Source organism: Lasioglossum baleicum, chromosome 8, assembly GCF_051020765.1.
Source record: "Lasioglossum baleicum chromosome 8, iyLasBale1, whole genome shotgun sequence".
In the NCBI taxonomy this organism is placed as follows: domain Eukaryota; kingdom Metazoa; phylum Arthropoda; class Insecta; order Hymenoptera; family Halictidae; genus Lasioglossum; species Lasioglossum baleicum.
In genome coordinates, this window is record NC_134936.1 from 9,491,341 (window position 1) to 9,518,831 (window position 27,491).

Sequence of the window (27,491 nt, forward strand, 5' to 3'; positions counted from 1 at the left end):
AATTAAATTTAGCAATGTTCTTGTTTCAGTCCTCGAGGCATGAAGATGTTTGGGAGATCGAGCACGGTACTGTTTGACTGCACTCGCTGCACAGGAATGCATCATCTTGCATAAAGATCGTAATTACGTGAAATGCAGACCAAATTTTCGTTTCAAGGCCTCGAGGGATTGTTGGTGCTTAATTTCATGTGATAATAAAAATTAAGATAAACGATTCACTTTTTTGGTGAACGGATCACTCTTTTTGTAAACGAGAATCAAGAGATATTCGTGATTGTATGGAGGTTTTTATGTAATGTGAAGATGCTTATTTTTTAGTGTATTGGATAACATTCGGTAATATTTGTATGGTTTTATCCGAAATAATTTTGCACGAACAGTTATGCATATACATTTTATGCATTTTAGCACATTTTAAATATTTCATTAACATGGTTTTTGATTTTCATACAGTATCATATGATATTATATGAATATTATGTACTTGAATGAATATTATATGAAGTTTAAATATTAAATGCCACATATTATTTGAAAGATAAATGCAGTAAAGATTTAAGACATTGATAAGCATCGTATAGCCTGCGGTACTACAGTTAATATTTACGACTTGATGCACTTTAAAGTACCGCTCTCATTATAAAGCTGTTACGAATCAAATAAATTATCATTCTTTTAGATTTGATTTCATTTAAGGTACTGTTACATACATATGCTTCTGTCAGGAAGACATCATAATGGCAGGAAGACAGTTAAATGACTTTTAAAACATCTCGAATAAAGATAACAGTACAGATGAATGAAAATTATACTACAGATCCTCGTGTAGCATTAAAGTCTTTTTAGGAGTTGCAAAGGAAAAATGTTCCAACATTAGAAATGCAGAGATGTACAGTGTTTTCCATCGTGTCTATACCTACACGATATAAATGATGAATGTCCAGAGATTGTCACAGGTATCAAGAAGATCCCTGGTAGCAGATGAGGGGAAGGAGCAGGAATCGAGGGGAAAAGTTACCCTCTCTCGTGCGAATACGGGACACAAGTCTTGCTTTGGGGAACTTGTTGTCATCTCACCGCAGTAGATTTAAGAATATAAAAAGCAAAGTCCTGAAGAAACAAATGTTTTCCTAAACGTAAAGTCCCAGACCATTTTTAAAAGCGAAAGACAGCTGTTCTTGATTTAAACACAGTTCCAAGGATGAGTGGATGTCCAGTTGTAGGATCGGGACGGCCATTTGCGTGGATCGAAAAAGGAAAAGCTCGGTGGCCAGTTGACACGGGTCCGGGGCCGTGGGCATATTTAAGAAAAGAGCGTCCACGCGGATATCTCATCTCGGCGCATACATCTCATTGTCTTCGAGGTAGGAATACAGGCAGAAGTTTTGTAATCTCACGAAACGAAGAGAGCCGGCGCGGCGGCGCGGCCGTGCGCTCCGTGTGGTGTGCAGCTGCAGTTGCAGCGAATATATCATCCTCGTGTTGCACCGCGGGCGACCGCGGCCCTCCAAAGCCCCGGCCACGAAGACAACCTATATTTTCTCCACCCAGTTCCAAACTCTTAAGGGCAAACGCGATCCCAGACCTGGTCCGGCATCAATTATACCTTCCACAAACACGCTCTTATCTCGCGCAGCTTACCAACAAGCGTGAACTTCGACTAACAGCGAAGGCTTCGTACGCACCAGTCATCAATGATTTTCCGGGATTACGATTTCCTGGATGAACATCGCCTTCGGCCACTGATTGCTCCTTTCCTTGAATGACTCGATCGTAATTGGACCTCGCAACCCAATAATTAGCGGTCCGCGGATTTTTATCTCCAGTGACTCTCGCATAATTGTTCGCGCACCTTTCAAATCGGTGTAACGTTTTTAAAAGCGGAGCTCGGCTTTTCTGCGAAGTTGGATTAAATCGTTTTTAAAAATGCCATTAACATTCTGCAAATCGACGGCTCACTTTATTTTTATTAGCTGCTCTTTTTTTATATTGACGTTGCAATACAAGCAACGATTTTAATTCTGAATACGATGTACGATATTTTTATGTGTAATTTCAATGGTATGGAGTGGTCAGTATCTCGCAAGGATTGTTTCTTCTAGTAGTTTTCAAGCTCATCGACGTTTTCTTTTAAATAACTACAATATATTTCCGTGTTGCGTCGCGTAGTTAATAAAAAAATACATTCAAATATGTACTTACTTAGATAAAAATTATGTGTTTTAAAGTAGTAATAATAACTTATTCGGTGCATTAAAAACACTAACTAATAAAATATGAGGAAGCTTTTTTTAGGGTAAAAAGTTGTGGAAAATTAATTTTGTATGAAAATTTTATTAGAAATAAATAATGTAGGGGCGTATGAATTAATTTTATAGAAAATTTAATATTATTTTAAAATTGTTATGAAATTTTATATAATTAATATTATTTGAGGGGGTTAATATTATTTGTAGAAATTTTATATAAAATTTAATATTGTTTTAAAATAGCATTAAATTAATATGAAATTTTATATAATTAATATTGTTTGAGAAGGTAATATTATTTATAAAAATTTTATAGAAAATTTAGTGTATAGTGGTTAATATTAAATAATTATATAGAATTTTAATTTTAAATTTTAAAAAATAGTAATAAAAGCTTAGTATTGTAGGTGTATAATATTAAGGTTTCATTTTAAATGTATGAGAAATTTTTATATTAGTTGAAAAATTTATAGAAAAATTTCATATTTATTTAGTGAAACTAACAATTAAGGGATTTTTACTCGGGTAAAAATTATCTTTCAAAGTAATAATAATGACTTATTTGGTGCATTAAAAACACTAAATAATAAAAAAATGAGACGAAGAAGAAAATGTAACGTGACCTTTAAATGACTTCGAACGCCGAAGATGAAGATCGAATTTCATCGTGGTTCTCGAACGCCAAACATTAATTACTTCTAACTTTCCATCGTAGACAAATATTTGTTACACTGATTTTGAACCAATAAAAATAATTTTTTTAGAGCATCAGGAGGCAGATGCTTTTGTCTCTAAAATGTCGGACAGAAGATAGCTTCATTCGAAGAGCTCCGAATTTGAAACTGCGGGAGGTCGGCGTCGGGGGAACACGTTCGAAAATCCGCTCGATCGAGCAGAAAGATATTGTCGTGTAGGGGTTTCGCTGGAAAGTGTTCGAGAAGTGTTGTTCGAGCGTGAAAAGGATCGAGGATCCTCGAAAAGTAATGGTCTGGTTCTTACCGAGTTCGAATTCCTGACCCCGGAGGATCTCGGAGCCGCGGTTATAACCTCGGAAGAGCACCGAGTCGGAACCGCGTCACGTTAACCGTTCGCGGTGAAGCCAAGGAATCTTTCCTCTCGGTCCATCGGTTTCTGTGCCGAGAAAAACACTCTGTAGAAGTAACCTGCCCGTTGCAAAATCGAGAGACCCAACCTCCGGGAACGAATTTATGGAATGCAGTAAACACGCCGCGGATGTCTATCACGCTTTCGATTCTGTTCGACCTACGCCTCGAAAAAGAACTGTCGTGCATCGTTCGTATCGACACTTTACACTTCTGTTCATGTCGATTTTTCTCAGGTTTTTGATTTTTTATAACCAGGACTTTCAACTTAAAAATTCGAATTAATTTTGGGACATGTATCCAGGTCTTTGACACCTGTTCGAATTTTTTCAGAATTTTCTCGTGTGAATAGGAAAAATAGTCAATAATTTTTACACAATGCGACAAAAGTTTGTATAATATTGTACAGTGTATAAAATATTTATACTTCTTAGTGATTTATTGTACAAAGCATTACTAGTTACTGTATACTCATAATTAAATTAGGAACGATATAAAAGAATATATTTATGAATCAATAAAATGACAGTATGAGTGATGGCCATTTAAAGCACCTTAATATGATAATAAGAATATTATTACTGTTATAAAGATGTTCGGTAACGTACTAGAATTCAAGCATCAAGTCGTCAATAATTATTAAACTAGAAATGAACATGTAACAATAACTACTCAAAATGCTCTTTTTGGAAGTCGCTTTCAGTCAACGGATTGATGAAATAATTAGAATTTTTCTGTCAACGTTACCGTGTCAGGAATATTTTCAGCGTGTTGCTCGACGGATTTACTGTCCTCGGAGGCTGTTGAGAACATTATAGTTACGGGATCGGTGATTTACGCTTGATTTTCGAGCAAGTGTCAAACTGTTTAACCGTCGCCCGGCCATCGGTTTCCTTATTTACGACGCGTAAAATACTTTTCTTAATTATTCGACGGCTTTAAATCATCGTGCATCAGGTGTCCTCGGTAGCTCTGCAATAAAAGTCTCGCCGCTGACATCAGGTAGCTTTGACTGTTGCTACAGCTGTTGTGAAACCCTGACGTGTTAATGAGACGAACGTTTTACGATACGTCAAAAATTTTACGCTGCTCGGTCAACGATACGAGACGAGTTTGCTTTTGGTGAACTTTCAGGCGATACCCGATGCGTTAATATTCCTGGATATAATTGAATATGAATCATGCGGCATACTTAGCGACCGTTAAGAAAAACTTTATTGCTATTTAAAATAGTCCCCTGCTGTTGTAAAAAGCTCCGTTCGAAATTCAGCTGTCCGCAGACATTATCCAGCGAATCGATGTAAGCTGAGCTGATCGATTGGAAGGCACATCGATCAGAGACACACCCAACTTATGATAAATAATTAGTAAAATCTTGCGACATCGATTTGCATGAACGTAATAAAAATTTAATGTTTCTTCGGGGAAGTATAAATTTTTCTTCAGAGTTAGTAACTGCGGAATGCGATATTTTACAATCGTGACTTATTTAATGCATTCGTCGATGTGGTAAGTTGACAGTTTATGAATTCATTACATATTTTTATTTCGACGTGGATGAAATATTTGGTTAAAACAGTTTGTGCATCAATTGCAAGACACAGGAGCTAAATATAAATTTACATTTTTCACTAATAATTTTAATGCAGCAAAAATAATATATTACATAGTATAATCATCTAGTTTCTCATCGAGTCTTATCATCACAATTTGGAACACGTTGCAATACGTCATGAAAATAATGAAAAGATTTCGAGAAAAATCGCGGAACATTTGTATTTGAGGTTAAATGGTAGTACTGCAAGGAGAACAAAGCAATTAAGCGATATGAATCTAGGACGAACGATGTTCCTGGGTACCCTGCCAACCGCTGTTATAACTTTTGTTAACGCTACTGCATCCAACTGCTGCATTCGCCCCGGGCTGTTTTACGCTCACGGTAACGCCTTATTTGGAATTGCAGTATGCAAAACACGAGGTAGGATGAACCGATGCTCGGAATTTACGTTTACGACTTGCTGTCAAGTTGTACACTACTGTGCAGGCGATTGGGTTTGTAAAAAGCGAGAATACTAGTTGTAGTCTAGGCCTCGGTCGGGTGTTGCACTAGATAAGTCCCTGATCTAAGAAACCTCTGCACGATGTTCGAGAGAATTCTTGGTTTTATGAGTGTACGCACGTAACTGTTTTATTGACTGAATTTGAATTTTTTAATCTACGACGCATTGAATGTTTGAGATCTTTAAACCTTTAAAATTTTGCACTTTTGCAATCTTTTAATCTTTGAATCTTAGGACTTTTCGGATCATTGAATTTTTTTTCATATTTCGTTATATCGATCACCTGGTAACATTTCTTGAAAATGATCTAAATTAAGATCGAAACGTTAAAAAAACCAATCTTCAAAAAAAAGTGATCGAACCAGTGCGCCGATATAGCATTAATACAGCTTTGAATCTCTGAATCTTCAGACTTTTGAAGTCTTTAAATCTCTGAATTTGTTAATCTGTGACTATTTCATCATTTGAATCTTTAAATACCCTCCATCTTTTATTTATTTCCTTTATTACAGTAATAATTTCCTACAGTCTGTTGCTGTAACACGAGAACGAACGATCGAATTTACATTGAAAATTCCACGGGTGTAGAGAAACAGTAAATTCGTACAGAATTTCTTTATGTGCCGATGCTCCGTGCTAGACTCGACCGACGCCCGGAATTTGTGTCGAACAGGTATCAGAAATTCCGGTCACCTTCCACCTTTTGTTAATCGCGACCTTTATCTCGCGTGTAACTCACTGCAGGAAACTTTACATTCCTTGACCTTTATTAATATTTAAACAGTTCAATAGAAAGTCTTACACTTCCTTTTTATAATTAATAGCTCCTTTATTGTAACAATTTTAATCTTACATTAATATGGTTCAAGACCAGTCAAGACCAATTTTAAAGATTAAATAAATTTAAGTAGCGTTACCAGTAGACTACACATTTTATAGATTCATGACAAAAATGAACAATATACAACAGTAGAAGTATTTTCAAAAATAATTCAAACAATATTATATTATTCTCAACTTTCTAAAATTATCAAAGAAAGAAACAATCCTCTATTTGAGTCTCATTCCATGCAACTGATGCAGAAAATTTCTATCTTTCACCACCAAAAATCGAAATTTGTTACAGCTGACAAGCAGAATAGTTTGATGCTAAAATCTGTAATGATCGTCTAACATCACGCGATAGAGAAATTCAAAGAGAGAATTCTCTCCATAAAACTATCAGACGTAGTGTAGAATCGTTCCAAAACCGCTATTCCATGCTCAAATAACTAACGTAACATCTCTGTTTAACGTTTCGAGGTCTATCGTCGGCCGATCAGGCCTGCCGATTGAATCGGGCAAGGAATTCCTGTTGTTCGCGTACGGTAAATCTGATCGGTGGCTACGCCACTGTGCAACAGCGAACAAGAACCGGTGACCTGCCACGCCCTGTGGAGGTCGTCGCGCGTCTCTCTCGCGGACGACCGGCAACCGGCACACACCGACATAGACGTCGACCGCAGCGTTCCGACGACCGCTGCCCACCAGCCTAACCAGATCAACATCGCCCCACTGCTTCCCGCTACGCTCTGTCTCCCACTGCACTTCCGTCTCCACCTTTCTCCTCTCCTTCTCGCACCCCTCTTTCACCGGTTCCCCTATCTCATCTCTCTTCTTTCGCTACTTCTCTGACTCTGCGTCTTCATCTCCTCCCAGAGAATCTGTTCGAGCTCGCCGCGGATAGCTCTATCGTCTTCAAAAATCGATACAGAACAAGTTTCTATTTGGTGCATATTTCTTGAAACTAGTAGAGAGAATTTCTATCTTTCCCCTCTACTTTTCGATTTCCTTTTTCACCAATACATTTCTCTTCTTTCGCTACTTCTCCGACTCCACACCGTCTTCATCTCCTCTTCGAGGCTACTTCAGGTAGCTTTTATACAGTTAGGAGCAAAACCGATCACACACATTTTAAATCAGAATAACTGTTTTATGAACGGATCAAACGACTTCATTTTCTCTGTAAGGCTACAAGAATTAGTTTAGTAAAATCTAAATAAGTAAAAATTGATTTTTGCAACTTTTTTAGCTGGGTCAATAACGAAAATTTAAAAGATGTGTTTGGTCAGCTCGTTTAATTTATATACGCTCTGAAAATTTCATTGAAATTGGTTAATTGGTTTACGAGTTATAAGCGATTAAAAGTGGTACAAAGGCCGAAACTTTTGAAAAATTGCAATTTTTTACCACTGTCGATCGTTTATAACTCGTAAACCAATCAACCTATGTCAATGAAATTTTCTTTACGACTAAAAAAGTCGTAAAAATCAATTTTTACTATTAACATTTTTTAGACGTCATTTACTAAACTAATTCTTCTAGCCTTACAGAGAAATTCAAGTCGTGTGGTCCATTCATAAAGAAGTTATTCTGATTTAAAGTGTGTGTGATCAGTGTTGCTCTTAACTGTAGGCTTCAGAAAATACGGTGATTGCTAGACTGCGGATCTTTATGCAAAATAAAAATGGTCTGCATTGATTGCAAGACCTTAGTAATTTCAACAGGTGAAAATAATATAGTAACGTCTTTAAATTTTTTCCAATTTCCTACAATTTAAAATGTCATCTTCTCAATTTACCTCTAAGTACATAAAATCCACAGTCTAGTGATACCAAAAATCTCGAATGTATCTCGAAAGTTTTGCAACTAATTTTGACCTTTCCCCTCCTTCTCGAAGGTTCCACCAGTTCCGCAACTAGCTATGTCATCTTCAAAAATTGCAGCGACTCAAAAGTCCAGAACCAATTTCTGTCTAGCTCATGTTTCTAGAAAATTGTACATAATGCAGTAATACTGTTAACGAACCACTACTTTACACGTCATGGAATTGCATGTACTATGAATGCATAAAGACCTGCAGTCCGCTAACAACATTACAAGAGTGACTTGAAATATTTCCATGTCACAGAGATTCGCAGTAACAGTAGCCGTCGACGATCGGGGCTCAAAGTGCAAAGGATTAAGTACCGTTCACACGTCTTCGTGCACCATCCTGCCCGTGCCCATCAGTCCCTGAGACGCAATCATTCAGAGGTCCACGCCCAGATTATTACCCAGGCCGAGCTTCTATTTTCCGCGGCGAGTTTTACCCTCATTGCGTCGGGGTTCGTTAAAACACTGTTATCTGTGATTCCTTCGGCCTCCTTTTTTGTATTATTTTGAGCATGGCCCCGAGCCACGGGGCTCGCAGCGAGCTCGTTACCGGCCATATTTGCTCGCGTTTTAATTATCATTTTGCTCCGGCGTTCGAAACGATATCGAGCTTAGAGTAATTAGAGTCGGACAACTTGGCTAACCATGAATTAAGCCCGAAGAGATACGAAGTTATTTAGATAGCCGTTGAATCGCGTCGCGGAGGAAGCCGTGAACTGTCGTCGTTCCGCGAGGGAAGTTCGCATCCTGTCGTAATCTTGTCCTAGTCGAGAGCTCCTCGAACTTCACTTGCTAGCAGAAGTCTATTAATAAGCTACAGATACCAGATTTATTTTTTAAATCGATGAATTTGCATGAAGCAAGCCGAGATTCGCTCAAGATGGGCGTGAGCTGAGAAATTATTCGTATGCTAGTCTCCTGTAACGCGTGGTAAACATTATTTACATAAAATTAAGTACTCCGCGAAATTTATGTAGCTGGAGTCGATATCGATTGGAAGTTGCGACAGGAAATTGTTATTTCATTATTGATATGAGAGAAAACCTTGTATCTATCGTTATACGTAAGAATATTAATCCTACATTATAAAATACTAATGGGTTAAACTGTCACTTAGGGGACCATAAATTTTCAACTCTTCTGAATGCAATACAGTGGCCGAAATTTCTATAAAGTCATCTTCATTTTCATAGATATTTTTAAAAAATATCACCATTTTTATTGAATTATCGTATCTAGTTTTGTGCCTTGTTGACACTCGCATAGAGGGACTGCCCCTTCTAGACCGCTTTGTTTACTATTTACGTTTGTTTTGATATTTTCCTGTGTGGTTCAGAACACTAGTGCGAAGTTTCTATAAAGTCACTTAGTGTTCCTCTGTATTGTGACAAGGGAAGGACCCCAAGTGTCCGACTTCGATTTTGATAATTTTTTGTGAGATGATGGTATATGGATCCCTAATTATGTATGCAACATATTAGGTGTAGTTACTCAATAGTTTTAAAGATATAAACAATGAAAGATTAATGAACTTCGAAAACTCGAATCATAGTATATCAGCGAGGTATGAAACTTTTATTGTTTATATCTTTAAAAGTATTGAGTAACTACACCTAATATTTTGCAGACATCATTAGGGATCCATATACCATCATCTCACAAAAAATTATCAAAATCGAAGTTGGACACTTGGGGTCCTTCCCTTGTAAGCAGAGAACTACGGAAAATTGCAAATATTCTAAAAGTATTAGTTTTAGAACTCATAGAAATCCTGTTTTTTATCATTTGATTCACGTGTATTAGAATGCCGAGAGGAAACGTACTAACAATGTGAAGAAAAAGCATCTTCAATCGATACTTATAAAGACGTGTGGGCTTCTCTAATTGCTAAGAATTGCTAAGAAAATTAATCGGTCATACACTGTGATTAATAATTATATCAATGTACGTGAAAATTACGTAGAAAAATCATTTTAAAGGTGGTAATAAAAAATTGTCAAAGGGACAACATTCATTATTAATGAGGTCTGCGGCTTTCTTTTGAACTCTCGGCGCGTTCGCTGTCCATGCAGAACACAGGCTGTTGGACAGTAAACGCGACTTTACTGTAAATGTTATACTTATGTTTCGAAATCGGTGCGTATGCTTTCTTTATGTAATCCCGAAGTGCTAACAAATACAAATTTTTCATTGCTATGGTATAATTATACGAATTCATTACAAAATACAGTGACTTTATAGCAATTTCGGTGAGTGTATTATACAATTCGCCGAAAAAATGATAAACCTTTAAATTCTAGACCAGATCTAACCCAGACCTAGCGAATGCACTTACTAAAACGAAAGTGACATAAAACAAAAGTACATGAAATGAAAGATTAAAAAATCGGTGAAACCCCATAAGAATTTCGAAAGTTGCTCTTCAACGTGGATCCCTCGCGAAAGTGCGCTTCGATAATCAATGTAGTCCGGCGAGCGTAAAGCGCCATCGAACGCCCGGGATTTTGATAATTCGACTGCGGTCTCGGGGGAGGAATTTCAGCGTGGTTTCAGTATAAATTCACCTGGGACAAGAAGAGCGGAAGAGGGGGGAAAAGTGCATCGGCGATGATGGCCGGGCTGGTCGGGCCACGGTCGTGTCGCCATGTAATTGAGAGACATTCAGAGTGCATTAGCACTGCCGGCCAGGAGGCAGGCAGGCGTATTAATTGCTCATCAACAATAATGAACGGTTTGCAAGCCGATATTAGCATAACTAACAGGTTCCCCGGTAATGAAGCCACGCTCACTGTCACGACGCTACCGGTCTCTTTATGTCTCTGCGCTGGGAGAGGACCTCTCCCGATGAAAACAAGACGATACACGCAAAAAGAACCGGGAGAGGGAAGGAACATCCCGCGGGCCCCGATATTCTTGTTCAAGCCCAGAACGATTTTATTCCCGACGAATTTCGAGAGCCTCCGGGGACGAGATAAAAGCAAATCGGCGATCCACCGAACACACCGGGATCCTTGGAACACGGAAAGCCGCAGATAAGTCCCCGCCGCGCCGAGCAGAAATGGGAATGCAGAACGAGGGTCCGCTTTTGATTCTCTGTTTTGCTAAAGGGGGGGGGAAGACACGCCGTGGGGCTCGTGATAGCTGGCTCTTAATTAGCGAGATGTGTTTCCGAGCTTCTGCCGAGTCTGAATTCTTAAGGCCGCGCGTCCCCTCGGCTGCCATTCAGAGACTGGTTTCCTATAATCTCCGATAACTTCCACGATTACTATCTTCCGACAATTTCGGTGTCTGATGGAACGTCTTAATTCTGACCTCGGGAAATGATACTGACTTACGAACGCGAACGGCGGATTCGTTCTTTTATTATTTTAATTAGACATTAATTGATAAAAGAACTTCGGAGGAAAATTTTTACGATTTTTAATATACAATCTACGAATAAATTGCACACAGAATCGGTGAGTATGTTAAACATATATTGAGACTGTTCATGCAGATCGTGCAGTGAAACCAACAGATTCTGTTAATTTTACCATAATTGTCGTTCTCGAATTTCGTACATACACAATAAATGGACAGAGATCCTCGATCCACATTTACAGCAATTACTTTAAAAGCATATCGCCGAGCGACATTCCCCGAATCGAATTTTCAATCAGCGCGCTAACAACCGAATAATTTCCAGCAATCTCGTTATACCCGATATCATTAAATTCACTCCGCATGTATAAAATTGAAATCTGCGTGCATGTACCCGATAGCCGATAAACATTACAAGCGTGAAAACGAGTACGAAAATAACAAGTGGTTTCCCCGATACGCTCCCTTACATCCGATATAATTAAAGAATCTATAAATGATCTCGGGACTGTAAATTATTGTTACATTGGTTCGCGGTGCTCGAATTAAATCGAGGGGATTATCAACGTCGCCACCAGCAGCGATTTCGCTAGTATTTATTGGGCTCGATCGAGCAGAGCAAAGAAGATCTTAACCGAGAGAGTCCCTTATCTGCGAAGGAAGAGGAGCAAAAAGGGGGACAGCTTCAGAATTTAAATTGCCACCGAGCTGGGGCTGTTATCAGCGACGAGGTTGCGACTCGATCGTGTCCGCTGCCAATGGCGCCACGACGCCATTACGATACAGTACGAAGAAAATTGCCTGCGATACTCTCTTAGATCGTGTCCCAGGGCGAGATTTCGGATTACTCCGGGCTATCTGCGGCCCCGTAGAAGTCGTTTCGAGAAATCGATAAGCCGTGCCCACGTGAGCGGAATAAATTGTTAGGGGGTGGGGGGGAACTACAGGTCGATCGAACAATCGGAGAAAGTATCCGGCGAAGGGTGAAGGAAAAATCGGCGAAAGGTCGGCTCGATAACGAGATCGTGATACCTCGGATGACATATACTCGCGCTGTCTTTCGATCGAATAATTTAGATACCATCTATCGAGGCTGCTTGTAATGCGAAGATGCTTGGAGGCTGCTTGTGCACGCGATTTTTAGTTTTGATGTTCACTATCTTGGTCCTTCTCGCTTTTATCCGAGTTTTACACGATTTATTAATGTTCTGAAATGTTAATGAAATACATATAAAATTGATTACCATCACAGGAAATCGGATTCCAAGTAATTCTGCCATTTTCCATCGAGATTATACAAATCACAGTGAACCCATATATTAAAGAGGAAGTTTATTGTACGATATTAAAACAATATTATATCAAAGGCTTCTAATTGAATTGAACATTTAATAGTAGATGGAAGAGAAGTCAAAACTCATTGTTAAAACGGTCTTTGATTTTCCTTTGAACTCGCCTGAAGAATGAGACACGTGGGTGGTTATAGTTTATTACACATTTTACAAATTGCCGCCCCCGTGCGTTGCCTATGAACCAGTGCATTCTATTATTGGCTAAATCCCTGATAAATGTTCGTTTCTCCCGCGGCATAGCCCTTCGTAATAACTCGTTATTAAAGTGCGGTTGGCGATAAACTAGCGGCGATAAATCGGTCCGATTCGTAGCACCAACGTTTCCCTGCAGCAAGCGCAAAATGCGTGCACACAAATTGATCTCTATAATTTCAACGTTGCAAGCCGGGGGCAGCTAATTTTTGCTTTAGAATTTTCTGCGCTCTTATCGGAAACTCTTCGGAAACAAAAATGGCAGAAATTGCATAGATACGTAACCTGCATTTACAAGTTGATAGACAGTTAAACAGCAGTGAAATTATAAAAGCATGGATAATATAAGAACTTTTCATCATCAATTCGAGAAATTCAAGACTTGCGATTTTCAATGCCCAATTCGTTTTTAATCAATTAAAATCAGCACTGAAGTAGCCAGCAAGACTTCAACCTACATTTTATTCCTCTTTCTATTTTTCGCTACACTCGCCACATATTTAATTATAAAATTTCAATGTGGTTTTCATCGGAGCGTTTCTTATTTCACGAAGTAAAACATTTCCGCGATCCCTTGACACCAGTCAACTTTTGACAGGCCGACATCCGACCACGGTGTACAGATAAGAAAGAAACGGCCTTGAACAGCTAATTAACCAGTGACCTCGCGCGGAGCAAGCTATCTGCGGCAGAAAATCAGGATAAAGCTCTTTTTACCATCGCACGATATCGCGTTCACGAGGTTCCGAGAGGCGCGGCTTTATCATGGGAACCATATCGATCGATAACACGTTATTTGAATGCGTCGCGAATGTGGGAACCCGCAAGATAGATTGAGAAGTTCTGTTTTATATGCGAGCGGCTGGCTCAAACCCGCCGCACTACGTGTTTTCGCCAAGAGGTACACAGAGAGAGAGAGAGAGAGAGAGAGAGAGAGAGCCCGGCGAAGTTAATGCTGTTTTCTGTTACACGGTGATCGATAACACATGAACACGCTGACATAGACACAACACAGAAGATCCTTCGGCCGAACTAGCTCCGGGCACGTCGTCATCGATCAGAGGATGACGCCGATTAAATCCGTAATATTGCGGTTTCTGATTTAATCGCTGAATGATTCCGAGGGCTACGAAGTTTCGTGGCGGCCATCGGGGTCATCGGATCATTGTTTCTTGAATCCTGATCGATGGTACTACGTACGGTATCCATCTGACAAACAATCAATTTTAATTTAACCTCTAGAACCATTAATATTAATGACTAAGCTGAAGCGTTCTTCGAGTTGAATAGAAAAATGATCGCAAAAAATGATTTATGTCTCTCAGATTTATTATGCAAGTTAGTGGGACATTGTTGTAATTGTTTTTTTAGTAGTATAAATATGCATACATATTTACCACTAACAACTTGTGAAGCTAAGAATACTCATTAAAGGATCATCAAAATGAAATTCTAATTTGAGAAATGACTTTCTGCGCGTACGTGGACAAGCAATGAAGCACGCCTAATCAATCTCTGCATTAGAAAGCGACTGAAAAACGTAGTGTCAAGCTATTTCTAATGTAAAACATCTTAATAAAATATTGTCTATGTTTCTAGCCTAAACGAATTTAGATCTGGTCACCCTGACGCGTGTCCATCACACGAGATTTGTTCATCGATCATGATCCATGAATTCGACAGCTAATAATATATAGTATGTCGTCATGGGGAAATTTGATAAACATTGTAGATAGTTGTTCAGACAAAAATACTCTCTCTCCCTCTGACAATACTATTTATTTAGCGGCGAGTACACTTGCATTGATCGTGATTAATGAATTGATCCCTTCACCCTGATGCGTAGGTGTGTGCACACAATCCTTTGAACCGCGAGGATACTAAATCTTAGTTAGTAATTAATGAAAGCTCGAGAAAAGAATGCGTGGATGACACGACAATGGCGAGTGTAAGCTTACGGTTGAGCTTTTTATCTTCTGTTAACAAATGTTACGTCAGATGTACCATGTTAAGTGTGCACTTTAAATTGAAGAATCTTTGGATGCTGAAATAAATTATTTATTTATTGTGACCTGTTTGTGAGAAAACACTTCGACACTTTTTTAATTCGACGTAATTTTTAATTGTTGAAATAGATTATTTCTTCCATGGTGATCCATTTGTGAGCAAATGTGAAATAAAAATGCAGTTTATTAAGTTTATTTATTTTTGCCAATCAAATACAAAGATTTGTATTAACGACGAATTTTTTAAAGAGAAGTTACGTTAGAAAAGAGTTAAAAATTTTACGAAAAGTTTATTCCTAGAACAGTTCAACGTTCGAGGGAACTATAAGCGAATAAAGTCGTAGTTTACTTGTTGCTACGATACCACATTTCATACTTAATCTTGACCGGTTTCGCAGACCTATGCACTTCGGACATTTTTCAAACATTTGAATCCTTCCCCCTTTAAAATCAAGTAGTCGTGCCAGTTGATAAGGCTCTAGCGAAGAAACTTCAACGTTGATGCAATAATCGTGGTATCTGCGGGAACACGAAGTAGCAAGACAGTCCCTTAGCGTTTCCCACTTTATCAACGACCAATCACAAATTCTTGAATAATAAATCGCGCCAATAATTTATACACTGCCACATGTACCGTTTTAACTGTACACTGTCGATAGGGTCGTGGATTTCTAAACCCGGCGCCGACATGACATCGAGAACACGAGGGAACATTTTCGTTTTCATGGAGATGAAGTATAGGTTTCGATTCCCAAAACAAGACATCGGCTTGTTAATTTATCTCCGAAACAGGGCACCGAGCTCTGACAGCTTCCTTAATAGGAGTGAAAAATGTGTCCTCGTGGAATTAAATTGACCATAAGTGGATCGTATTCGTCTGTGTTCAGGCCTGAAGCGAAGCGTGGCAGCTGGACATTGATCATTTGGATTTTCGTGTTAGCGATGAGACCAACTTTAACAGGCTCACATTAATAATCTCTGGTATTAGCAGTTGTGTAATTGAGACATCACTGACTGCTATGGAGACATTTTTTCAATGTTCAATTTCAATGTGCTGTTGCCTAATGCATTAATGTTACAATTACTTAAAATGTTCTGAAAATTCTGCTTTTACTCTTGCAATGTACTATTATTTAATATATTAATAATTAAAGTACACGTGATGCTATTAAATCAGACACAGGAGCTTAATAAAACTATATAAATGCTTCAAGTAAGACTACAGTTAATAAAACTTAAAACTTTTTACTGTCAACATTTATTTCCTACCCACATTTATTTCCATAAAAATGTAAAATGTTTTAAACGTTGCTTCTTGATTTTATCATGTCGAAAATAATGTAAAAATGTTCTTAAATTCTTCTAACGTTTTTACAGTTTCGTATTTTAACTTCTCAGACTTCAATTGATTAATTTAAAATAGGTATTCATGAAAAATCATATTAAATATGGGACGTTTGATTAATTTGATTTGGTTGAACAGTGATCTGGTGTTTCCGAATAAAAGTCGGAGACTACTTTCGGTTGGCCGTGACACTATTCAACGTGTCTATTTATAGCACGACATTTTTCCACCGGACGACAGCGAACGTATTTTGGTAGCGGACTGGATCCACGAACGGTGTTCACCGGAAGTGAGACGGCCGAGGTCAGTACTAAAGATCTGAACGCGCCTACGAGCACCGTTCGAGAATTTAAATTAGCCTAGAAAGTTCAGGGTCAGCCAGCTAGGAGTCTGTGCGTGCACTCGGCGACGAAAAGCGTCGAGGAAAGTCGGTCGGCGATCGAAGGAAATGATAGCCGCAGGCGGCAGTGAGGAAATCGATTCGATCGGAATTTTTGCCGCGGAGAACGCTCCCGTGAAAGGAAAAGCGAGACCGCGGATTGTTATAATGTTTGCTTTGCTTCAACAAACGTTAAAACAATCCACCGTGTTGCAAAACATACATACGATTCTCTTCTCGCAATCATCATTAACAGACCCTGAGAATGTAATATTTTTATTACATTCGGTACTGAACCATTTGCTGCACTAATAGCTCCCTCTATTTTATTTCAGAACGTGCTGCAACATCGTATAATTAATTGAGCCCCTATATGTTTGTTACAACGAATACTAAAACAATTCACGATATTGCAAAACACAATCGACAAAACTCTTCTTGCACCATTAACAGACTCTAAGATGCACCATTTTTATTACATTCGGCATTCAACCCTTTGCTGCCCTAACAGTTCCCTCTATATTATTTCAGAACTTGCAATAACTTCAATTAATATAATTTAATATATTTAGAACAATTGGAGAAGTGGTGCATTGTCAGCTGGTATCGAGATAAACTTGATTCAAAAGTAAACTTGGATATGTAAGTAGAAGCTGAAGGACCTGAAAGATTAGCTTCGCACCATCGAACGACATACAATAAACTCGCAGGGTACCAATGCTTGAAGAACTGTCCCCAAATCGAAATCCGCAAACCGCTGGGAAGAACGGTGCTCGTTTCCCCGTGCACCCCTTTCGCGCAATCCACCCACACAGTGATCATGGTCGTCCTAAGCGGGTAAAAAACCGTCGACCTCGAAGCACATCGACCTCTCCCCGGCCTCACCTTCAACCTCGAGGCTCCCTCGTTGCACCGGCAACGGCAACACTCGAAAGAGCATAGCAGGGTGATCAAACGGGGAAAGTGGTCGCCCGGAGGAGAGCCTCGCCTCTTCGAGGCGGTCTCTTCGAAAGGCAACCTTGCAATGACCTCTGGTGAACCCGGGTACCAGAGCCTGCTCGGAGCGCGCAAGTTGGCGCGCACGGCCAGTCACAACGCGCGAGCGAAAGAAAGAAAGAAAGAATGGCAGAAAGAGAGAGAGAGAGAGCAGGAGCAAGATAGACAGAAGGAGAGAGAGAAGTGAAGAGGGAGAGAGAGAAAGAGAGGGGAAGAGGGGCTATATTATACAGCCATAACCGTGGGTCTCACACACGCAGGAAACCGAGGGGAGAGTGCACCTATGGCCACCGGCGGACCTCCGTGCGGTTGGCAGTTATCTGCAGGAAATCTACTCTTGTAGGTATGCCAGCAGATCTGGGCGGTGGCAAGGGGTTATGGGGGCCGAGGGGGTGGGATGATGGGAAGGTGTGTGGGGGGAGAACGATGGTGCCCTGGTGTCCCCCTCGAAACCGCCACTGGCATCCGCGGCCCGGAGAGAAGGCGAATGGCAGCACCGCGGATAGAGTAGAACACCGTGCTACCAGCGGGGGATCGCGGTCCCGATACAAGATACTGCCACGTGTTACACGCTGTTCGCCACCAGAAGAAACGCTCCGGTGTGTGTCCTTTCTCCTCTTCTTTCGTGTTGTTCTTTCGGTGATAGCCCGGATGTCCTGGGTCGGGCAGGCGTGGCTGACCACCTCGAACAATGCGCGCATTCGGTCTTCCGGGTGTTTGAATAATGGGCCACGGCGAACGGGGACGATGGGACCAACCAGACCAGCTAGAGGCTGCTGGTCGCGTGTGTGGAGATTTCAATGCCGGGATAGGCATCCCGCTCTACCCGGCCACGCCGCGTTTCTATTAGATTCCTGGCTCTGCGGACTTTTTGCTGAAACTAATTTCTCCATCTTGCACAATTGTTTTAACCGGTTGCAAATTCTCACTTTGCTCCCATTGGTTTGCAATCTCATTTCTTGATTGGGTGTCTCTTCAAGGGAATCAACGATTCGTCTCTTTCCAAATCTGGGAGTCTTCATATTTATAAGCAAGTTTTAAATAAATATTCACTTCAACCCGTAATAGTTTTTTTACACTAGCCAATTACTTCATAAATGCATACAAATCCGCAGTCTATTCATAAGTCTCTGCAAATATTGTCATCGTATGCTTCCTCAATCAATGGAAGATTCTAATCATTGCAGCTACGATAAAAGTCGTACAGCAATGGATTAATGGATCGTTCAACAGCACAGAAGACTATCGCCAAGCGTTCATGTGAAAAATCATTTGTCGATGATTTTTCTCATGGCGGTTCACCTTGCAGCGATCGAGTCGCGATAACATCAACGAGGGGAACCGAAGCGGCTCCGCGATAAACGATTCAGGCGACGAATTAATGACAACTCGCACGGGAGAAAGCTGAATGCCGGTTTGCGGGACGCTGGTAGCCTTTTCACTGACGGTAGGTAAGGATCCCTCGCGTGTTGAACGACCGTGTGCCTGCGTAATGACTCCGTGCGCTGATATTAGCACGCCCCTTCGATTTTTTCCTGACCTGATCTTGACCAGAGAACACCTTATTGCCATAAGATGCAGTTGTTTCGCGGAGTTGCGTAACCGGCTTAATGCGCCGTTTGCCCGTCATTTAGCTTGGACTCTTGCTAGTCATTAACCAAACTGATTGCTAAATTATTAGCCTACCCCCGTTCGGTACGGAAACTGCCGCGCGTTCAACGTCAATATCATATACACAGATGTTACCATAGACATTTTTTAGGCGCTGGTCGAAGGTCTTAATCACTTCTTTAACAGTCGTCCATCATTCGTGTGAAAATGCTTATAAACATTGAACATGCTCACTTGTATTGTATGATATTTAATATTTTACGTGAATCGCTATAGACGAACGCAGAATCGAAAAAGAGAGAATCTTTTTCACTCGACATCTCTTCCGTGTGTCCGCGAAATCCGCGAAACCAATTATAGTTAATTAACAATAAACCGGCATTACTTGCAAATCGAAATCACAAAGTACGACCGTCGGTATAACCCGGAGGGGAAAGCAATTTGTAAGACACACACTGTGAGAACTCGTAAAATTTCATCCTGGCAGCAATATAAATTTCACGATCGTAAAAGTCGTTTATGCCATCGTGCGTACGCCAACACGCGTGCTCGCTGAATAACGAGATCGTTTGCAATTCTACCTCGGAACGAAAAATCGTTAAACCAGAACGCCTGACATCGCTGTCAATCTTCGCTCTCGATCTCGTTAAGCAAACACTCGCGCGTTAATAGCGAAATTTAAAATCCTGCCGACCGGAAATCCATTCACCGGAGAATAATCTTCGTTCTGCTTCTGATTATGATAAACCATCGCGGGTGACCATGAATGGTCACTTAGAAGAAAATTTATCTTAGAAGAGAATTTATCAATTCTCAGTTATACTAAAAGACATTGGTTAGCTAATGTTCAAGTAAGTAAATTTTAAGTTTGCTCGCAATAAAATATCTATGATACAAAATTTAATTCTTGAAAATCATGCACAGTTTACCAGAATTTTAAAATTGTTTGCATCAATTTTAAGCGAAACAGAAATTCCTCTCTTCCTTTAATAATTTGGATGAGCTGGAACTATTGTAATCAAGCTTTTAAACTCTGCTAATCTATCCCTTGTGTTCCATAAGACCCACCCATTTTTTAATTAACCCTTCAGGGACAACATTTTGCAGTGACAAAAATGTGCACATCTTTCATGCGTGTGTTTTTTCAGAATTGAAGAAAGTCTCAATCATCGGGAGATTATGGTAACATCTGTAACATGCGCGTCGACCACACAGGTAAAAATTCGGCCTCCAGCTGATAATGACTACACAGGAACCGAATGTTGTTTGCAAAAGCCGATTGATTCAAGCGCCAGGTAGACCTCAAGTGTTTCCACACCGGTGTCCGTCGAGGGGTCGCAATCTCAGCTGTATCAATTTTACACGAATCCGCGTGTAAAGGCTTCTCTTCGTGGCCGATGCGGTATCGCGGTGTGTCGAGAAACGGCACAGCTGCACGGTTGCGCTCGATCGGCAAAAGGGGTGACGTAACAACCCGCTCCCACATACGTTCATACATCACGCGAGTCTCGCGAGAAATGAATATATAAAGCCGCCTTTCGAATCCCTCGCGCGGCAAACCGCCGGGACATGCGAACGCCGCCGCGGCTACCGGAGTGAGATATTAACTGTCCAATCGGTATCGCCGCGCCGGTTCACGGTAGATCGAACTTCGCCAGGTTTTAATGGACGCCTTCGTTTGCCGGCGAACGCGACTTGCTGTCCATCGAGCCATCGATCGAACTTTGCGTTCCCCGGTTGCGTGTCCCCCGATAATCCGGAATTCCAACGATCCCCGGCTTAGTTAGGCTATCTGCTGATTTCTAGGCTAAAGGAGACCGACCCGCGACGCTCTCGCAACGAGCACCACTCTGTTGATAATATTGAATGATTGCAGAGGCTCGACACCGATTTAAAAATAAACTGGCGCCACAGTATGACGAGTGATAAGCTGACGTGCGGACAGAAATAATATTTACTTCAATTTGTTCATGCTTGGTGAGACGGAAAATGGATTAAGATCGACATTTGGAGTTCGTTTAAATATTTATGTAATTTTAAATGCAAATTTTTATGATTAACGAAACGTAATCGAAATTGGGTAACGTTCCCACGCTATTGTTCAACCGCTCGTATTTTTCGTAACTTGGTTACACTCAAAATATAATGCAACAAAGTTCCTTTTACCCAATCCCAATTTACTGAACCCCATGTTATAAATATCACTTAGTAGAAAGCTGTGAAATAATAATCATACAGTATCTACATCTTTATTAGCAAGGAACTACGATCTAATCTCTGTTACCGATAAATTAGATGTCCACTTCGCGCTGGATAATTTATTTTAGTAGAGACCGTTCGCGAAGTGATTAAGAAAACTGTCGATGTAATTCGTTCGCGGTAATTGCAGTCTCTGTTCGAGGGCCTACTATAAAATCGAACATCATTTTTATCGACCGGTGCCGTCTAAAATGTCACACACACGCCTTATGACACGACGGCAGTTAACACGTTGACACAGCGTGGGCTTTATTACTCGCGAAATGGGCGATTCGTTCGCGAAAAGGGCAGCTGTCTCATTAGCGGTGCTGTACGAGCAGCCTGATATTGCTTGCAGCTCCTCAAATACGCTGACGCGTCGCTGTCACCTTGTTCCAGAGACACCTTTTACCATATACTTCTCTCCGGGACCAACGGTGCCCATCTTTTCCATACCCGAGGAGAAATCGACGCACAGAGTGCATCTAAACTGCCTGATTTAACTTTACGTGCGCATTTTACGCTCATGGATAAACAGAGCTGACTAAAATACTATTCGAAACGATAAACAGTAAATAATCCTATTTATTTTAGAGTATACGTACAGCTTTGAAAATTAGATATATCATTTGACACTGCAATTATTAAAAATGATATTTAAAAGTAGTATTTGAAATCTACCTAAAGATATTCTTATAATTTTTCAAGATAAAAGATTCCAAAGTTTTTAAAGATTAGAATATGGTTTCAGAAAGTCCTTAAAGTAGGACGATACAATGTAAAAATTATTATAATAATTAAAGAAGATAATTTATTATTTATTGTCATATTAAAGGAAGCTGTATCTTTTTAATCAACACTCGTTATTGTGTTTATTCCAATCACAATTGCCTGTACATGCAACACAAAACAATCATTGTCTGTCTGGCACGCAACGTCCTATTCTACTGTGTATTTGATGAAATCTCTGTGGAAGCGATTACCTACATTCTAGATCGTTCCAAGAACAATTATAAACCGATTAGATTAATAGCATTTACAGATTCTTTTGGAAATTCCCACTTTCAGAAACAATTTGACACAAACTAGACTGAGGAACAAAAGAATGTTGCTATCTAGAACATGTCTCACGGTAATACCGAAGTTGCAATGCCATAACCACTTCCACGACAGTCAACAGACCACGTATATGTATAAACATCCGCAAAACCAATTCACCGAACTATGTCTCTCCACGTACACAGACACAAAAATCCGTGGAATATAAATATTAATGAAGTGATCATTTCTGATACATTGAAACCATCGTCGGCAGGAATAAAATAGCTGATTTATGTTGCTATAAATTTTTTAATGAACTCATAAATTCGCAGAAATATCCAATCGCTACGAAACGAATGCTCAGTCCCGGAGAATGCGCTAAACGATGCAGTCTCGATGGCGGCTAGCAGGAAACGTGCCGATGAAGAAGAGGAAGAAACGGGAAAAGTTGAATGTCAGGGGTGGGGACGTCGGGACAGGGATAAAGCTAAAAAAGCCTGTAAAAAGGGCGAGGTAGGAGGATACGGAGGGTCGTAGGTTCACCGATCGTTCGTGTTATGATAGGCCGCGGGCCCAATAAAAGGAGAGGAGGACGATCTCGCGTGGTAGAAATGGATAGAAGGAAAGAGGGACGACAAGCTCGCGCGGAATTAGAGGAAGAAAGGGAGAAACGAGGCGGGCAAAGAGAAAATGAATGATAGACGTGCTGGTAGAGAGAGAGACGCCGGGAGAGACGGCGAAAGCAAAATCAAAAAGAGCAAGAGAGAAGAGTTACACGCGAGAAGAGGGAGCAACGAGTCCGGCCAGACGGAAAGAGAAAGATGGCAAGCTAGAGATAAAGTGTAAGGGTGGAGGGGCAGGGTAAAAAAGTCAATCGGACCCCTCCATTACCATACGTTATTGGCCGGCTTCGGGCCGGTCAGTGTTTGCCATAACTCCAGATAAATAAACCCCAGGGGCAGATAAATCTGCGTGCGCGCCGCGGCGTGTATAATGCAAATGCAATCATGTCCGCGATCCACCGGTCCCACGGACCTTAAAACTTGGACGTGGCCCCTTAAGAGCCTTGCCTATAAAGGGCACGCAACCGAACCGCGGGCGAATTTACAACTTCGGCTCCGAGCGACACGGCGCGCAACCCTGCGCGTGCGGACCTCAAGACGAAAGGGAGGAACGCCGCGGGGGTTGCGGCTTGTATGTCGGGGACCATCGTGTAATTAACCCTGCCACGGTGATCGCGGGTCAAGAGTGACTCTGCAGATTTTTCTGTGTTAACCCTGCAACGACGCGGCTCCATTTTGCGGCGCTGACGACATCCCGCGAGACCCGAAATCAATTAATACGTCTAATTCTTAAAATATCTACTATAACATATCTCAAGCTAAGTTGAACCATTTATCTAGGGGATCATTTTTATTCAATAAGCTTATTTATAAATAAAAGAAAAATGAGAAGTCAATATATTTAAAAATTCAATAATCAATAAATGCAAAATTCTTCAACCATAATTCTGGTGAACAAATCTTCAGAGATCTGACTGTCTCGCAGAAAGTCGTTCACCTAATTTAAGGGAAGGCTTACTAGGCCAAGTAGCAATACACGATAGCGATCCCGTATGCTTCATATTCATAAAGTCTGCAGTCTACATTGAAGTTCGACCTCTCGTAGGAAACGTGAGATCGTATAGAGAAGTCGAATAAGAAATTAATTAAGGGAACACTCAACTGGCAATTATGTACCGTATTGGAACAATTGCTTTCGATTGTGCAACCCAAGAAGTGTACCTCGATTTCTCAGACGTATATCAGGTAAAATTGCTTTGTCTTCGTACCGTGTACCCTTCTCCACATTATTGGAATTGTAAGAATAAACGAAAGCGAGAGCTGTCACTGCGAACGCGACATTTATCCGCTTAATGCGGGAGAAAACGTCCCTTGCTCGCTTTCGTTTCGTTCGTGGAAAGAATGCGACATTAATTCGCTCGGAGGCGCGTTAATTTCGTTCCGTAGCGAGGAAGTTCCCGTATCGGTTCGCGAATTTCGACGTAAACGGTTTGTGGAAATGTGTACGCTTGCCGAAAGTAATTATTATTATTGGAATTAATAGAGAGACCACTGATTTTTTCGAGAAAAACAATTTAACCAGAAATATAGAGATGAAAATGAACGAAATTATTCCTACAAATTTTAAATAGCAATTTTATGCAGAAATTTCATACACAAAATAATTCGTTCGAGAAATATAATAATATTTACTAGAATATAAATTAATTTACCAACTTTAATTCTCATTTTTCTTATTATGTCAATAATATAGGTATTCTCTTCGATTTATGTTGATGAAATAATAAAGAGTCATTGCAAACGCCATTACACGGAACAACTAACTTACAACAAAGAGAAAATCCTAAGATTGCATAATTGCATGACATTCAAGTTATAATAGACATAATAGCATAGGAATGAAAGCTATTTATTTGTCTTTATTAATCGTCCTGGTAATCATGAATCAGCAACAATAATATTAATAATGTTACCAGTACCTCGATTTTACGATATATTTAACTATAATTAATTTATCATTGAGAAAATTTAGCATTCTCATATAAATGGTGGAAGTCAGTCACAATTTTAAATATAACAATAAATTATCCGGAACACATTATCCAAAAGTCGATCGTAAATTCAATAATAAATAATCCAAAAATATATTATCCATGTCTCGGTCACAAATTTAGTGATAAATTATCTAAAACACCGTATTCTGTGCAGTGTTAATTAACATACGGGGAGATTTTGTAAAACCAATTGAAACCGTTTAATCAAACCTGTCCAGGAATCTGTTTCCTGGTCGCGAGGTCGTTTCATGGGTCGATTCCGCAATTAAATCTCGTATTTCAAGCCGATTGATTTATCGAAAGCATTGTTGAAAATGTGCGCTGGTACAAGGCAGCCTGGTTAGTGGTATATTAATGACGATCTTCCGCGAAGATGGTACAACATGTTCGAACGTTATGTACACCATAATGACGAGAATAATGATGGCACTAATACACATAATTAAAGCCAGCATCGATTCCGTGCATGTTGGTGATAACAAGTCGTTCGTGCATTAGATTACCCTTGGACAGGATCCCTAAGCATCGAGGATCGAGATAAACGATCATCACAGATTATAAACATCGTCTAATAGCGAAATCTTAAAACCTGATGTGCTGATCATTCTCAAAGATTCCTTCTCAGTATATTTTTATTTATCTGTTTAGCCAATTTTTTTAAAGTCGATCCTTTAACATGGTTCTATAAAACTTTTTCGAAAGTGATAACAATGGCGATTGGATTATAATAGCTATTTTTCTAATAATAAATGCTTAATGAAAATGTATAACCTTTTTCTAGGTTATGAGTACATGTAAATACATGTAAGAACTATAAATATAAAATAGCACAATTTTCTCTAATTTTGCTTCAAATTTTCAAGGTAAATGCATGTTTGAGAAAATTACACTTGTTAGTTATAATTAGACTGAGGAATCTAATTATAATATTCTATGAAATCCAAGAAAATATTTCCTTCAACTCATAAATCCATCAACACCGTGCCATATAATTATAAATAACAACGTGCACAAAATCAATTTGCTTTTCTTTCCACAAAATCTAAAATCATGGCCGTGACGCGTATGCGATGGTAACGTACGTGTTAAGAGTCTTAATTGGATTGCAAATATAAGATCGTGCCGTAAAAGAGTTAATATATTCTTCGATCGAGATCACGGCGCCGCGAAGTTGATAATACTGTAACAAATACACAACGATGTATCAGAATATGCGAATTCACGGAGCCGTGCGACGTCCGATAAATGCGGCGTCGCATGCGACGCAATCTTTCCCTGTGACTTGGCAGAAACGTTAATTACGAGAGTTTCAAATAAAGTACATACAACGCTGAATCGACGAAACAACGAATGAAGACCGTCGGACAATTAGGAGAGAGTAAAACGAAGGTGCTTCATCATTAAATCGAAGGCCCCGAGCAACATGATAATTACATTATTTCTCGATAAGATCGCGTCGATTCAGCATCCCGACATCAGCCGTCATTAACGCTACAAGAAGAGTTAATTTCACGATTTGCTAACACCCTCTATCAACGTAACCTTCGATCCCACTTTCACTAGGTCTGTGCCTTTTTCGACAGTCGATAGAGCAAATGGCATTCTCCCACAGTTGCCACCCACTGTCACTAGTGTCTATTCAGGATTTCCATTCAATCGGGACAATTTTTCATATTTATATTGTAACATACCTTTGTCTTCTATACTATTATATCATATCTTTATATCATACCTCCTGCGTGGATTTTTGATCGAACTTTGGTTCACTTAAATAGCCAACGGACAAAGGATCATACCTGAAACAAAAGAAATGGAAACTTTGGTTAGGTTACTAAATCAATTGTTTGGAGAGCTCAGAAGTCAGTCTCTGACTGATTATTTTCAATCACAATTGAAATAGTTGAGTAATTAAAAAAATAACAGTGCATATAAGCTTGAGTACACAAAAAAATAGAACTTAACTCTTTAAATGGAATGGTATGAAAATATTGGACATATAGTCTAAATGGCTTCAGAGCTTCATTTTCACTGATTTTAATTATACACAATTGTACACAATTATCAAAAATTCTCTGTTAAATTCACTGTTTTATTATTACACAGGAGAAAAGAACAACATATAAGTACGTATAAAGAAAAATAATGCAAGAAAGGTTGCAAAACCAAGACATTATTGCATTTTTATTATATATGTATAATTTGTACATAAAAATAAATTCTATTGTGCTATGATACCACAATATACATA

At 39.7% G+C, this 27,491-nt stretch overlaps 1 protein-coding gene across 4 annotated transcripts in view; it reads right to left on the minus strand.

Annotated features, from left to right (window-relative positions):
* LOC143211076 (uncharacterized) overlaps positions 1–27,491 on the minus strand; it is a 269,477-nt gene that overhangs the window by 7,994 nt on the left and 233,992 nt on the right. The window contains exon 7 of one of the 4 annotated variants that reach the window (XM_076428494.1): positions 26,976–27,039. The exons of 2 other annotated variants lie outside the window; for them this stretch is intronic. In XM_076428494.1, coding sequence (XP_076284609.1) covers positions 26,976–27,039 — 64 coding nt within the window. Of the gene's footprint in view, positions 1–2,575; positions 27,040–27,491 lie in introns of those variants that run through there. One more of the 4 variants, XM_076428497.1, reaches the window with a different exon arrangement.